This window comes from Ceratotherium simum, chromosome 7, assembly GCF_057802395.1.
Source record: "Ceratotherium simum simum isolate JZ-2026a chromosome 7, ASM5780239v1, whole genome shotgun sequence".
Classification (NCBI taxonomy): Eukaryota; Metazoa; Chordata; class Mammalia; order Perissodactyla; family Rhinocerotidae; genus Ceratotherium; species Ceratotherium simum.
In genome coordinates this window covers 33,447,372-33,464,184 of record NC_141906.1, presented here as the reverse complement: position 1 = coordinate 33,464,184, position 16,813 = coordinate 33,447,372, and the positions used below count along the sequence as shown (strand labels likewise).

The window sequence follows — 16,813 nt, the reverse complement described above, 5'->3', positions numbered from 1 at the left end:
TGTATTCTTCAGTTTTGATTGGTTCTTTTTTATATTTTCCCATTCTTTGTTGAAGTTCTCCCTGTATTCATCTATTCTTCTCCCTAGATCAGTGAGTATCCTTCTGACTATTAGTTTGTACTCTTTATCAGGTAGATTGTTTATCTCTGTTTCATTTAGTTCTTTTTCTGAGTATTTCTCCTGTTCTCTTATTTGGAACGTATTCCTTTGTCTCCTCATTTTGCCTATTTCTCTGTGCTTATATCTGTGTTTTAGGTAGATCAGCTACGTCTCCCCATCTTGGAGAAGTGGGCTTATGTAAGAGATGCCTTATGAGGCCCAGTAATATGCTTCCCTCTTGTCACTAGTTCCAAATTTTCCAGGAGTGTCCCCTGTGTGGGCTACCTGTGTCCTTCTGTTGTGGCAGGGTTGTTCTTACTGCCGGTGCACAAGAAGGCTAGGATGTCCCCCTGGCCAGCTGGTTGTAAGGCTCAGTTGTGTGCAGCTACTGCGGTCTCTTCAGTCACTTTATTGGGCGGGGGAAGCCCCAGCATAGTTGGCTGCAAGGTCTAATAGCACATTTGTGTGCCTGTTTTTCTGTTACTTGAGTAGGCCCCCGGCGTGGCTGGTTGCTAGGCTCAGGGGCTCGCAATTGCTGTAGGCCTCTGGCCTGCAAGGCTGTTGTTAGCTCTCTCAGTAGTGCAGCTGGGTGGGGCCGGCCCCAGGCATGGCAGCACACAGTTGTTTCAGGCATTGAAAGGTGGGGCAGATCCCCTACATCATCTCCTCGGCTATTTGAGAAGCACAGTTCTGCAGCTGACAAGCCCCGCCTCCTGCATGCCCACACAGTCCTGCCCCATGTGCACGCCTCACCTGACTGAAGCAGACTCACTCACCTGCTGTAGAGGCCCCACACGCTCCGTCAATGCAGGCCTACCCCTCACACACACCCTGCCCCACAAAGGCGAACCCACTTGCCCTGCTGCAGAGGTCCCACACACTCTGCCTATGCAGGCCCACCAGTTGCCCAAGGGCTTGCTGGTGGGTGGGACCAGTTCCTAGGGTGGGCTGCCTGCCCTGGCTGAGCTGAATTAAATTGGTGCTCTAGTGGGTGAGGCAAACCCCTGCACTAACAGGCCAGGGGAAGAACTACAACGGCATCTGCCAGTGTCTATATCAGCACGGCTGTACTAGATCACAAAAATGGCTGCTTCCAATGTCTCAGTCCCTGAGGAGGTTGTTCCAGCCACCTCCTGCCTCCCTGAGATGAGCCCAGAGCCTGTCAAGTGAGTCATTTCACCAAAGGACTGTGCATCTTTCTTTCTGGTGATTTTGTGTTGCTTTCTGAAATGGGTGAATTTGTGTGGGGGGCCTTCAAGAACAGGCTTCTCTTTTTCTTATGTTCAGTAGCTTTTCTGGGGGTATTTCCCATTGTTGTCAATAGTCAGCAAAGCCAGATATTATGACACTCATCTCGGTTGTGCTGAGTTCAAAAGCTGCTTATTGTGGCATAGCTTTCCCAGTCAGATCCCCCGCTCCTCCAGGGAAGGCTTCGTACCTTAAGATTACTCCCGGCTGTGAAGTGCCACGGCTAGGATGTGGCTTTTTTCCTCTCCAGAAAGGAATTTCTACCTCTTCCACCTCCATCAGCACTGTCCCTTGCTGTGGGGGTTCTTCTTATCCAGTTTCTGGTTCTCGCTCAGCCATAATTTTTCCAAGGATAGCTGTAAATTTGTTGTGTCTATAGGAGGAGATGAGTTCAAAGTCCTCCTATGCCGCCATCTTCCCAGCAATCTATACACAAGTTTCTAATCGTCAGTTTTCTCATTTGTAAGTTAAGCAAAACAATAACCTGATGGAAGGGTTAAAAGATTAAATGAGATCATTCATGTTATGCACACGGCAAAAGGCTGGGCAGATGGAAGAACACAATAAATGTTAGCTGCTGCTTTTATCATCACCAGCCTTACATGCTGTGTGCTGCACATTATCATCATCCTTCTTTTGGAAATGAGAAAACTTGCCTGTAAAGAGGAGGTGTTCAGACAGGTTAGATAATTTACCAAAGTTAATACAGTTGGTCAATAGGAGACCAAACTGAGATTTAAAGATAGGTTTGACGAACTCCAGAGTCCAGATTCTTTCACCACTAGGCCTTTAAAGTTATTCCTTGGCCATAGTTATATGGACATAGTTTCAACTGGCATCAGATTTAAGAGGGGTCATATCCTGAGTTCTGTTATAAAGTCAAGCAGTTTAATTTAGCTCAGCAAATATTTACTGAGTTGTTATATGTGCAGTGTACCATTCTAGCTTTATGTGAAAAGTCAACATAAGCAAGGCATTATCCTTTTCCTTAAGGAAACCATATATTCTAGTATGGGAGAATAAGGGCTTTTTCCATATAGCTGTACTACAAAGCTGATCGAGATAAATTCATGAGCTGGAGCTTATTATGAATCATTCCCCTCAAGGACCACTAAATTTAAAAAAATTAAGCAGTTGTACCTCAAGTTATTTATGTAATGTTTACAACCAGAATATTTGTGATTATGATCACATTTCCAATACATTCTCTATAATCAGTGCTCACTTCCTAGTCCATCAGACCACTGTCACAAGACATTGTGATCTTGCCATTTTGACTGAGAATGCTTTAAATACATTATTTTAATCAAAATTATATGGATATAGGGATACCCTCTGTTTTATTTCTGATGTGGGAATTTTTAAAGTGTTTCTTGAAATTCACATAACATAAAATTAACATTTTTTTCTGTTTTTATTTTTTTATTGCAGTAACATTGGTTTATAACAGTGTATAAATTTCAGGTGTACATCATTATACTTCTGTTTCTGCATGGGTTAGATCATGCTCACCACCCAAAGACTAATTACAATCCATGACCACACACATGTGCCTAATTATCCCTTTTGTCCCCTCCCTCCCGCCTTCCCCTGTGGTAACCACCAATCCAATCTCAGTCTCTATGTGTTTGTTTGTTGTTGTTGTTATCTTCTACTTATGAGTGAGATCATATCGTATTTGACCTTCCCCCTCTGACTTATTTTGCTTAGCATAATACCTGCAATGTCCATCCATTTGTCACAAATGGCTGGATTTCATCCTTTCTTATGGCTGAATAGTATTTCATTGTGTATATATACCACATCTTCTTTATCCGTTTGTCCCTTGATGGACACTTAGGTTACTTCCAAGTCTTGGCTATTGTGAGTAATGCTGCAGTGAACACAGGGGTGCATGTATCTTTATGCATTCATGTTTTCATGTTCTTTGGATAAATACCCAGCAGTGGAATAGCTGGATCGTATGGTAGTTCTAGCCTTAATTTTTTGAGGACTCTCTGTACTGTTTTCCATAGTGGCTGCTCCAGTTTGCACTGGTGCAACCTGGTAAAATTAACCATTTTAAATTGAAAAATTCGGTGGCGTTTAGTACATTCACAATGTTGTGTAGCTATCACCTTGAGTTCCAATACATTTTGCTACTGGAAATTTTTATTTTCACTTTTTTCTTGGTCAGTCTTGCCAGGGGTTTATGAATTTTATTAATCATTTCAAAACACAAATTTTGGCTTTGTTAGCTTTTTCCTGTTGCACATTTGGTTTTGTATTTCATTGATTGCTGCTCTTATCTTTATTATTTTCTTTCTTTTATTTAGGTTTAATTTGCTCTTCTTTTATTAGCTTCTTTAGGAAGAAAATTATGTAATTGATTTTAGATCTTCTTTTCTAATGTAAACATTTAAAGCTATAAATTTCCCTGTAAGCATTGCTTTAATTACATTCCACAAATAATTTTGATATTATTATCTTCATTATCATCCAATTTAAAATATTTTGAATTTTCCTTATTTCCCCTTTGACTCATGGATTATTTAGAAGTGTGTTACTAACTTTTTAAAAATTTGAGGATTTTTCTAGCTACCTCAGTGTTATTGACTTCTGATTTAAATTCATCGTGGGCCGGCCCCATGGCTTAGCGATTAAGTGCGCGCACTTCGCTGCTGGCGGCCCGGGTTCGATCTCGGGCGCACACCGATGCACCGCTTCTCTGGCCATGCTGAGGCCGCGTCCCACATACAGCAACTAGAAGGATGTGCAGCTATGACATACAACTATGTACTGGGGCTTTGGGGGGAAATAAAATAAATAAATAAAATCTTAAATTCATCGTGACCATAAAACAACTTTGTATGATTTCAAGACTTTTAAATGTATTTAAGCTCTTTTTATGGCCCACTGTATTGTTTATCTTGGTGAACTTCCCATGTTCACCTAAAAATAATGTACTCTCTTCATTTGTTGGGTATAGTATTCTATAAATGTCAATTAGTTTAAGTTTTGGTTGATAGTCTTTTCAAACATATTGAATTTTTTCCCTGCTTTTTCTGTTGAGTGAACACAAAGGATTAGGTTGCACACACATCAGAGAACTTACCTGCTATCAAGCTTTATTATTAATTTTAAAGGTACAGCAGGCACTCAAGAGGCTCAGACAAAGCAAGGAGAGGTCAGAGATATTGATTTTGACTCTGCAGGTATCTTCCCTTTTTGGATACAAATTCTGTGGCTCACAGTAATAGACGAGGCCTCCAAGTGAGTTTTTGCAGGATTACTTCACATAGAAGGGGAGCATTTGAGTTACAAAACATCTCCATTAAATTCTCCCAGAGAGTTGTGTAGCTTATGTGGCCTTTTCCAGGAACCCATGCCTTATAAGTCCACATTCTGTATTTATTTACAAAATATGGAGCCATCCCTGATGGCCTAGTGGTTAAAGTTTGGGACACTCCACTTCGGCAGCCTGGGTTCTGTTCCCAGGATTGGAACCACACCACTCATCTGTCAGTAGCCATGCAATGGCAGTGGCTCACACAGAAGAACTAGAAAGACTTACAACTATAATATATAACTATGTACTGGGGCTTTGGGGAGGAAAAAGAAAAAAAGAGGAAGATTGGCAGCAGATGTGAGCCCAGGGTGAGTCTTTCCCAGCCAAAATATGTAATAAAGAAATACTTAACAGGGAACATCCTTTTAAGAACATTTTCTTTATATAAGGCCTCTCTTCCTAGTAAATGTCGTTATTCTATTTACAAAAGATGTAGTTACCACGTTGACAAGGAGATTAGACTAAGTGTTCTGCCTTCTTTCTTCTGGGAGCAACCTCCCCAATCAGAGAGAAATGAATGGCTCCTTTATGCATCATCTGTCAGTTACTGAGAAGGGGATGTTAATAGCTCTGACTATGATTGTTAATTGTATATTTCTCCCTTTAGCTCTGTTTTGTTGTTGTTGTTGTTTTGGCTTATGTTTTGAAACTCTTTTATTAGGTGCATTTGCTTTTAGAATTGTTAGCTCTTCTTTGGTGAATTGACCCTTTCATTATGAAACATCCATTGTCGCTGGTAGTAATTCTTGTCTAAAGATTACTTTTTCTTTTATTAATATTGCCACACTGGCTTTCTTATAATTAGTGTTTGTGTGATATTTCTTTTTCTATCCTTTATCTTTCAACTGCTTTGTGTCTTTATATTTAAAGTGCATCTCATAAACAATATTATTGGTTCTTGCTTTTATATTTAGTAGGATAAGCTGTCTTTTAATGAGAATGTTTGGTCCATTAATATTTAATTTACTAATTAATATACTTGAGTTTAAGTTACTATCATGCCATTTTTTCTATTTGTCCTTTCTCTTCTTGTTGGGTTATTTTGGTCATTCCTTTCCTGCCTTTTTACTTTTTAGTTAATCAATTATTTTTATAGTATTCTATTCTATCTTCTCTATTGGCTTTTTACATTTTTGAGTTATTTTTTAGTGGTTGCTCTAGGGATTATAAAAAGTATCCTTTACTTATTACAATCGACCTTGAATTAATATTATTCCACAGTACAGAATATAGAATATTAAAACCTTAGAATGGCATAATTCCATTTACTACCTGCTACCATTTGTGCTATTGTTGTTATAAATAATACTTGTGTCATAAACCCCGCAGTATATTTTTATTATATTTTAGAAAATAGTCAATAGTTATCTTCTGAATAAAAATTTTTATTTTGAGATAATTGCCTGTTAACATGTAAGAAACAATACAGAAAGATCCTGTGTACCTTTTAACCAGTTTACTCCAACTGTAACACCATGCAAAACTTTAGTACAATATCAAAACCAAGATATTGACATTGATACAATCCACCAATCTTACTCAAATTTCCCACTTTTACTTATATTCGTTATTGTATGTGTTTGGCATATATAGTTCTGTGTAATTTTGTCACATGTGTAGGCTTGTGGATCCAACACCACAACCAAGATATAGACCAGCTTCATCACTACAAGTATTCCCTGTGTTGCCCCTTGATAACCACACTCACCTTCCTTCCATCCTCTTCCCCTTGCCTCAGACTAACTCCTTGCAATGACTAATCTGTTCTCCATTTCTATAATTTTGTCATTTCAAGAATGTTTAGAATCATAGAGTATGTAACCTGTTGTGATTGGCTTCTTTTCACTCAGTATAATTCCCTTGAGATTCATCCAGGTTGTTGCCTGTATCAATAGTGTGTTCTTTTGTGTTGCTGAGTAGTATTCCATGTATGAATGTATTAAAGTTTGTTTAATCATTCACTAACTTAAGGATATCTGATTGTTTCCATTTATGAACTATTATAAATAAATCTGTTATGAACATTTGTATACAGGTTTTCATGTTAACGTGAATTTTTTTAAACTAAAAATCTATAGTTTATTCAGATTACCTTCATTTTTATTAAAAAATGTAATAATTGTAAAATACATATAACAAAATTTACTATCTTAATCATTTTTAAATGTACAGTTCAATGGTTTTAATATACATTTATAACATTGTGCAACCATGACCACCATCCATCTACCTAACTCTTTTCATCTTGTAAACTCAAATTCTCTGCTCATTAAACAGTAACCTCCCACTCCCACCCCAGACCCTGGAAACCACCACTCTGCTTTCTGTCTCTACGATCTTGACTCATATAAGCGGAATCATATAGTATTTGTCTTTTTGCAACTGGTTTATTTCACTTAGCATAAAATCCTCAAAGTTCATCCATATTGAATCCATCCATTGCAGAATTTCCTTTCTTTTTAAGGCTGAATAATATTCCACTGTATGTATATACCAGTTTGCTTATTCATTCATTGATCAATGGACAATGGGTTACTTCCACATTTTAGCTATTGTGAATAATGCTGCTATGAACATGGGTGTACAAATATCTCTTCAAGACCCTCTTTCAGGCTTTTTTTGGTGTATACCCAGAAGTGGAATTACTGGATCATATGGTAATTTTATTTTTAATTTTTTGAGGAACCACCATAGTTTTCCATAACAGCTGTACCAGCAGTACACAAGGGTTACAATTTCTCCACATCCTCCACATCCTTGTTGATTTTTTTTTTTGATTTAGCCATCCTAGTAGTCTGGTATTACTTCTTCTTTAAATGTTTGGTGGAATTCACCAGTGAAGTCATAGGGTCCAGGACTTTTCTTTGTCAGGAGATTTTTGGTTAATGATTCAATCTCCTTACTCATTATAGGTCTATTCACATTTTCTAATGCTTCATGATTCAGTCTTGGTAGGTTTTGTGTTTCTAGGAATTTTTCCATTTCATCTAGGTTATCCAATTTGTTAAGGTACAATTGTTCATAGTACTCTCTTATAATCCTTTTTATTTCTATAGAATTGGTAGTAATGTCCCCACTTTCATTTCTGATTGCAGTAATTTAAGTCTTTTCTCTTTTTCTTATTAGTCTATCTAGCTAAAGGTTTATCAATTTTGTTGATCTTTTTGAAGAACTAACTTTTGGTTTCATTGATTTTCTCTATTGGTTTTCTGTTCTCTGTTTCATTTACATCTGCTCTAATCGTTATTATTTTCTTCCTTTTGCTTTGTTGGGTCAATTGGTTCTTCTTTTTCTAGTTCCTTAAGTTGTAAAGTTAGATGTTGATTTGAGATCTTTCTTGTTTTTAAAATGTAAGCATTTATAGCTATAAATTTCCCCTGTAGCTCCACTTTTGCTACATCTCATGAGTTTTGGTATGTTGTGTTTTCATTTTCACTTGTCTCTAGGTATTTTCTAATTTCTCTTGTGATTTCTTTTTTGGTCCATTGGTTGTTTAAAAGCGTGTTGTTTAATTTCCACAAATACGTGAATTTTCCAATTTTCCTTCTGTTATTGACTTCTAACTTCATGCTGTTGTGGTTGGAGAAGATACTTTGTATGTTATATATCTGTTTAAATCTATTGATACTTAATTTGTTGCCTAACATATGGTGTATGTTGGAAAATGTCCCCTGTGCACTTGAGAAGAATGTGTATGCTATTATTGTTGGGTTGAGTGTTCTGTATATGTCTGTTAGATATAGTTAGTTTCTTGTGTTAAGTCTTCTGTTTCCTTACTTAGCTTCTGCCTGGTTGTTCTATCCATTATTGAGAATGATCTTGAAGTCTCCAACTATTATTATACAGCTGTCTGTTTCTCCCTACAATTCTGTCAGTTTTTGCTTTATAAATTTTGCTGGTCTGTCATTAGCTGTGTAAATATTTATAATTGTTGTATCTTCTTGCTGCATTGAACCTTTTATTAATATATAATGCCTTTCTTTGTCTCTCATAACCTTTTTTGATATAAAGCCTATTTTGTCTGATATTAGTATAGCCACCACTGCTCTTTTTGGTTGCTATTTGCATGGAATATCTTTTTCCATCCTTTCACTTGCAGTCTATCTGTGTCTTTGGATCTAAAATGAGTCTCGTGTAGACAGCATAAAGTTGGGTCATGTGTTTTTATCCATTCTGCTAATCTCTGTCTTTTGATTTGAGAGTTTAATATATTTACATTTAAAATAATTAGTGATAAGGAGAAACTTGTGTCATTTGTTACTTCTGTCATTTCTGTAAATGTTTGTTATTTTATTCCTGGTTTTTTTTTTTTATACGCCTTATAGTTTTTTGTCCCTTATTTCCTGCATTACTGTTCTCTTTTGTGTTTAGTTGATTTTTTTTGTAGTGAAATGTCTAAATGGTTTTCTCATTTGCTTTTATATATATTCTATACCTATTTTCTTTGTGGTTACCATGGGAATTACATTTAACATCCTAAAATTATAACAGTCTAATTTGAATTTATAGCAGCTTAACTTCAGTAACATATGAGAACTCTAATCCTTTACAGCTCCATTCCTACCCCTTTCAGTTGTTGATGTCAGAAAATTACATCTTTATACATTGTGTGCCCAAAAGTGTAAATTAATAATCATTTTAGATGCATTAGTCTCTTAAATTATATAAAAAACAACATGTGGAGTTACAAACCAAAGTTACAATAATACTAGCTTTTTGACTAATTGTTTTTTTCTCTAGATGTATTAGTCTCTTAAATCATAGAAAACAAACAGTATGGTTACAAGCCGTTGTTACAATAGTGCTAGCTTTTATAATTCCCTGTGTATTTACTCTTATTGAGATCTCTCTTTCTCCATACAGCTTCAAGTTACTGTCTAGTGTCCTTTCATTTCACCTTGCAGGACTCCAATGCAGGGCAGGTCTAGTGGCCATGAACTCTCTCAGCTTCAGTTTATCTGGGCACATCTTAATTTCCTCCTCACTTTTGAAGGACAGTTTTGCTGGATATAGGATTCTTGGTTGACAGTTTTTTTCCTTGAACACTTTGGGTCTACTGCCTTCTGGCCTCCAAAGTTTCCGATGAGAAATCTGCTGATAATCTTATTGAGGATCCCTTGTATGTGACAAGTCACTTCTCTCTTGGTGCTTTCAAGATTCTCTTCATCTTTGGCTTTTGAAAGTTTGATTATAATGTGTGTTAGTGTGGGTCTCTCTGAGTTCATCCATTTTGGAGTTCCAAGAGCTTCTTGGATGTTTACATTCATGTTTTCATCAAATTTGGGAAGTTTTCAGCCATTATTTTTTCAAATATTCTTTCTTCCCCTTTATCTCTCTCTTCTTCTGGGACTCTGACAGTGCATATATTAATCTTTTTGATGGTGTCCCACATATCTCTTAGACACTGTTCACTCTTCTTCAGTCTTTTTTCTTTCTGTTTTTCAGACTTGTTAGCTTGAAGTTTACTGATTCTTTCTTCTGCCTACTCAAATATGCCTTTGAGTCCTAATAGGCAGTTTTTCATTTCAGTTAATGTACTTTTCAGCTGTAGAATTTCTTTTTGGTTTCTTTTTAGGTTTTTTGTCTCTTAATATTTCCATTTTGTTCACACTTTTTTTTTTTTCTTGCTTTATCCACATCTTCCTGTAGTTCTTTGAGTATCTTTAAGATGGTTGTTTTAAAGCCTTTGTCTGGTAAATCTGCCATCAGCTCTTTTTCAGAGACAGTTCTGTTAATTTATTTTTTCCTTTGAATGGACCGTACTTTCTTGTTTCTTTGTATGCCTTGTGATTTTTTTGTTGAAAACTGGACATTTGAATCTAATACTCTGGTAACTCTGGAAATCAGATTCTCCCCCTTCACCATGATTTGCTATTTTTTGTTGTTTGTTTGTTGTTGTTGGCTGTCTCTGTGCCAAGAATCAGCCTGAGGTGTAAACTTAAGGTCTTCTCAGATCTCTTCTGTACCTTTCTCTGGGTATACACAGTCAATTTCTAATTATCCCCATATACACAGTTGCTTTTAAATGTCCTAGTCTTTAATGTCTGGCTCCCAAAAGGAGAAAAAACAGAAAAATGAAAGGTAGGGAGGAAAGAGAGCTGGCCCTTTAAATCCCTTTGAAGTCACTTGAGCTGGAAGGGGAGGGATTTGCAATAATGGGGGGAGGTGCAACAACAATGGGTGACCTCCTCTTTATCTGCATCTCTGTGACCAGAATCAGTGATCAGAGCACAGATCCCCAGTATTTACAGGATAGGTTCGTTTTGACCCACCTTGACTCCTGCAAGCAGTGAGCAAGCTGCTCCAGATACATGTGCACAGCTGCCTGCTATGGGGCTAGGGAGTGGGGGATGGGCAACTGCTACTCTGCTAAGTGCTGAAATTGACCAAAGTTAACCATAACTTACCATTCCAACATTCCCCTGGAAGTTGCAAGCTTTCAATAGACTCCATACTTCCAAAACAGTTACATTAGACAGAATCTACCAGTGCAGTTGTTGTCTAGGTGGGGAGACAGATTCCTGGTGCTTCCTTCTCTGCCATCTTCCCAGAATCCCCTCCTGAGAACATAAGTTTTTGTTTCTGTGGGATAAATGCCCAAGAATGCAATGGTTGGGATGTGGTAATTACTTGTTTAGTTTTATAAGATACTGCCAAACTTTTTCAGAGGGGCTATATTATTTTACATTCCCACCAACAATGTGTGATGATCCAGAGTCTCTGCATCCTTGCCAATTTTTGGCATTGTCACTATTTTTTATTGTAACCGTTCTGATAGGTGTGTAGGTGATATCTCCTTGTGGTTTTAATTTTCATTCTCTGACAGCTAATAATGTTGAACATCTTATGTGCTTATTTGCCAGTGGTATGTGCTCTACAGTGAAATATCTCTTCATATCTTTTCTAGTTAGATTGCTTGATTCTTTTATTGTTGAGTTTTGAGAGTTCTTTATATATTATAGATACTAGTCCTTTGTTGGATATCTGGTTTGCAAATATTTTGTCCCAGTCTGTGGCTTGTTTGTAGGATCCTCTTAACAGGGTCTTAACAGAGCAAAAGTTGTTTTAATTTTGATGAGATCTAACTTATCATTTTTCCCTTTCATGGATCATGCTTTTAGAGTCAAGTCTAAGAGCTCCTTGTTTAGCCTTAAATCTGGAAGATTTTCTCCTATGTTTTCTTCTGAAAGTTTTATAGTTTTACAGTATATATTTGTCTGTGATCCATTTTGCTCTTTTATGTTATTTGCTCTTTTATATATTAATCTTTTATATAAAGTGTGTGGTGTAGGTTTAGTTTTTTTTGGCCTATACCTGTCCAATTGCTCCAGCACCATTTGTTGAAAACACTCTCCTTATTCCATTGAATTGCTTTTGAACCTTTGCCAAATATCATTTGGGCATATTTGTGTGGGTTTATTTATGGGTTTTAAATTATGTTCTACTGACCTATGTGTCTGTCCCTTCACTAATACCACACTGTCTTAATTACTGTAGCTATATAGTAAGTTTTAATATTGGGTAGAGTGATTCCTTCTCACTTTATTTGTTTTCAAGATTGATTTAGTTATTTTGGGGTTGTGCCTTTCCATATAAAGTTTAGAATCAGCTGGCCTTAATCATACAAAAATCTTGCCTGGATTTTAATAGGAATTGCATTAAGCCTACACATCAGTTTGAGGAGAATTGACATCTTTATGATGTTGAGTCTTCCAATCCATGAACACAAATGTCTCTCCATATATTTAAGTCTTCTTTGATTACTTTCATCAATATTTTGTAGTTTTCAGCTAACAGATTCTGAACTTGTTTTGTTAAATTTATACCTAAGTATTTAATTTTCTTTGGAATGATTGCTATTAGTGTTGTGTTTTTTAATTTAAATTTCTGTATGTTAATTAATAATATATAGAAATGTGATTGGTTTTTGTGTGTTGGTTTCAGAAATTTAAAAAGTAGCTTTTTACCACTGTTTCCTTATTTCTATTTCTTTAATTTATCTTTAGGTGATCTGTAGAATTGTCTTAGAGATAATTCTAACATATTGGGTAACTAATTGCAAGCACTCCTGCAAAGGTGTTATTATTATTTTAATTTCACAGTTCATACACTGAGCTTAGAACTTGCTAAGCTAGCATATGACAGAGCTGGGATTCAAACCCAGGCTTGTACAGAGCTGTTTCCAATATGATACACCATCTCAGAGTTAAAAAAAATTTTTGAAGGCACTTACATGGTGTATGTTCTGAGAAATTTAATCCCTGAAAATGACAATTTGACTAGAATTACTAGATGTTCCTCTACTTATTTTCTTCCTGTCTCTATAGACAGTGCACAAGTATCTACTGATGTTCAATACATTGGGAAAAGTTGGGTTCCATTCCGCCTACTCAAAGCTTATAAAAATTCTTTATATTTGAAATTTATATATTCACCAGATTGGTATTCATTTATTCATTCCTTCAGTTACTATTTATGAAGGCAGGTATTATGCCAGGTACTGGATATACAGAGATGAATAAGACAGTCTCTGCTTTTAATTTGCTTGTAGTCAAGTTAAGAAGGCTGATAGGAAAGCAGATAAATAGAGTAGAGGCTGACAAGGCTCTGATGGAAGTAAGTATAGTTGCTATACGATAATGTGCTGGAGCTAGCTCGTACCAGCTCATGGGAGCCAATTTTTAAATATTCAGAAACTTTGCAAACCTGTTTTACCAGTGGTAGCTTAAAAATGGCTGTGGTAGGAGTATTTACACTGTGGAAATTGGCAAATGCTACAAATAGGGCTTTCCTTTTCTTTGTTTCTTTCTTTCTCTCTCTCTTTCTCTCCCTCCCTTTCTCTCTCCCTCCCTCTCTCCTTCCTTCTCTCTCTCCCTTAGTACATCCAGTTTACTAACATACTACTGTTGGTATGGGAGCAGAGGTATTAAATCCGGTCCTTTATCTCATTGCAACATGAGCCCATCCTGCAGGTCATATCATAAGTTGTCCTGGGACCAGCTCCTTCTGGCAATTTAAGCAACAGCCTTTCACAGCATGGTGGCTGTTCCTCTTTTATATAATGAGAGTGAGATTAAGTCTAAATCCCCTGTGGGTTCTGTTTTTTTCCAGAGATTATAAAGCAGCTAACATCACCATCAACTTATACATCGTCAATGAGCCTTGGCTGTACTCACTGGCCTGGTGCTCCAGGATTCACTCAGTGACCACAGACAACATTCAGATCCTAAGTCAGCTAAATCACCCTTACTTCTTCATGGTGAGCTGGTTGTCCACATTGTTCTTCCAAGTCTGGTACAATAGGAGTCTGTGTCCTCCACCCCATCCCTACACTGTGCACTGTGCAGTCCCCTGGGGAGCTACTCAAGAGCAGGGATTTCTGTGATATTGGCGATGTGGCATTCTTCCTTCTCTAACCCAGATCCTTCTGTGATTTTCAGGGAGAAATTAGTATTGTTATAATAATTGCCATATTTTGAATCCTCACAATGTGATTTTCATGCATTATGTAATTTAGCCCTTTGAGTTAGTCACTATTATTATCCCAATGAGGAAACTGAAGCTCGAAGATATTAAGATCCTTGCACATGGTTGCATGATGCAAGATTCAGAATGAGATCTGACTCCAGAGTTTTGTTATTGCAGCCCCACCTTCCTAGGAGCATGGCAACAATGACAGTAGCATGGGGTATGGAGAGAAAACCAAGAGTACTTGACTCCAAAGTGAAAACCATGTGTCTTGAACAAAATGCTTTTGAAGAGGAGAGCCAGTGTCCAGTCACCTACCTTGATTTCCCCTTCTGGCCCTGCTACTGCTTATTGCCAGAGGCCTGTGCACCTGAAGACCTGGGTTACAATCCCAGCTAAAACCAATCACTTATTATCTTTGGAGGGACCCCTGGCTAAACAATTAACTGCAACAGAATCCGTTTTTCTTGTCTGTGTCGAGTAGGTTGACGAGTGGAATGCAATAGCATACAATAGAAAACAGCTTAATTTCTCTCCGTTGACTCTTTTTTTTTTGGTGAGGAAGAAGGGCTGTGAGCTAACATCTGTGGCCAATCCTCTTTTTGCTGAGGAAGATTGGCCCGGGGCTAACATCTGTGCCCATCTTCCTCTACTTTATACATGAGATGCCTGCCACAGCATGGCTTGATAAGCAGTGCGTATGTCCACACCCGGGATCCAAACCTGCGAACCCCGGGCCACCGAAGTGGAGCACATGAACTTAACCACTACGCCACCGGGCTGGCCCCTCCATTGACTCTTTAAACTGCTCTGTGAGCTAAACTTTTCTGTGCCCCTGAATGAAATCTTACTCAGGTCCCGTAGCTTTCCTTTTCACTCTTAGGTAATTTTTAAAAGTTTGCTTGTAGTCACCCAAAAGCCTCAATTCAAAATTAAAGTGTCCAGTCCAGAGTAATAACCAAACTCCACACTGCCTTGAAAGTAAAGCTTTAGGCAGAGAAGCCTAAATATTTCAGATTGCCTTCTCCATACCTCCAGCCTCACTAGCCCCTGTTTCTGACCTGTTCAGGGTCAGGACCAAGAGAAGGGAGAATCAGGGTCAAGGGCACAGTCTCATAGGGCCAGTACTGTGTTGAGGCCCTCTGGCGGCAGTGTAAAATTGCTGACCCCTTCTTTCTTGGTGGCTTGAGCAGCTTTCTGGAGATGACCCTGAAGGAAACATTGGATGGCAGGTCCCTTGGCATGGGTGAAGCCTCTTCACTTGTCTGTCCCATACAATACCCTTTCATGTGTGTCCTATATATTTTTCTAACATTTTTGTTTTTTAAAATTGATTGCAAAGTAAATTTGTTCATTATATAAAATCCAGTCATTACAAAAATGCATAAATTAGGAAGCAACACACCCCTCTATAATCCTACTCCCCTAAATCAATAATGTCTCAAAGTTGTCCCATTTGGTATATTAAATAAAACTTCATTAACTAAAATGAAGTTTTAATTCATTTATTAAAACTTTTGTTTTAATACTTGATTCAATAATATTTGAATTAATAATAAGTTCATGTGACTCAAAATTCAAAAAGTATAAAAGGATATAAGTAAAAAAAAGACTTCCTTCTACACCTGGCCTGGGCCTTTTTAAAGGACGCAATGTCACTTTGTTCAGGGATGTGGGGCCCGTATCCCACAGGTTTTCCCAAGCAGCCCACACTCTGGAGTTAGAATATGAAGATTCAAATCTTGGCTGTACTACTTACTGTGTGAACTTAGAAATGTTAGTTAACTTGTCTGTGCCTCAGTTTGTTTATTTGTAAATTGGGGATGGTAATAGTAGAATAGAACCACATTTATCCAACACAATCTGGTCTGATCATTGGTCTGTTAATTAAAAAAGTTGAAGTGGAGAATCGTAAAAAAAATGATATATGTCTATCAGCTTTTACTACTTAAAAAAAAAAACACCTAAAACTTAGTGGCTTAAAATAAACAAATATTTATTTGTCACATTCTATATGATGGCTGAGTGGTTCTTCTGATCTGAGCCCACTTGGCTGGGCTGGATAGTCTCGGATGGCCTTAGTCATATGTCGAGGGTCTTACCTGGGATTACTGGAGTCTCTCTTCCTCCATGAGTGTGGTCACTCATCCTCAAGGAGGCCAACTTGAGCATGTTCACCTGCTGGCAATGGGTTCCCGGCAGCAAAAGTCAAGACCCAGTGCACATGCACTTTTCAAGGTTCTTCTCGTGGGATATTTGCTGATGTTCCATTTGCCAAAGAAAATCAAGTGGCCAAGGCCAGATTCAAGGTGGCACAGGGGAGAAACAGACTTTACCTCCTCATGGGGAGGAAAAGCAAAGTCACATTGCATAGGGGTCTGCATTTTGGGAGGAATATTGTGGTCATTTTTGTAAACAATATAGCACACACATACCTCACACATTTTATTTTAATTTAAAATAAATAAATAAATAAATAAATTAAAAGACCTTTGACATAGAGTCAAGGTCTTTTCTTTGAGGATACTTCAGCTGATTGAATTCTGTACTCTCTTGATTATTTAAACATCCAAATGAACCAGCTACGATTTCTAAGTTTTATTTCTTTAAAGCAGAGCAAGAACCTAAAATCATTGGGGAAAACAATCTGAATGAGGAATCCACTCAGAT

General features: G+C 37.4%; 1 protein-coding gene across 1 annotated transcript in view; it reads left to right on the top strand.

Moving 5' to 3' along the window:
• GDPD4 (glycerophosphodiester phosphodiesterase domain containing 4) overlaps positions 1–16,813 on the top strand; it is a 113,058-nt gene that overhangs the window by 87,244 nt on the left and 9,001 nt on the right. The window contains exon 13 of the mRNA XM_087433489.1: positions 13,787–13,934. Coding sequence (XP_087289615.1) covers positions 13,787–13,934 — 148 coding nt within the window. The remainder of the gene's footprint in view (positions 1–13,786; positions 13,935–16,813) is intronic.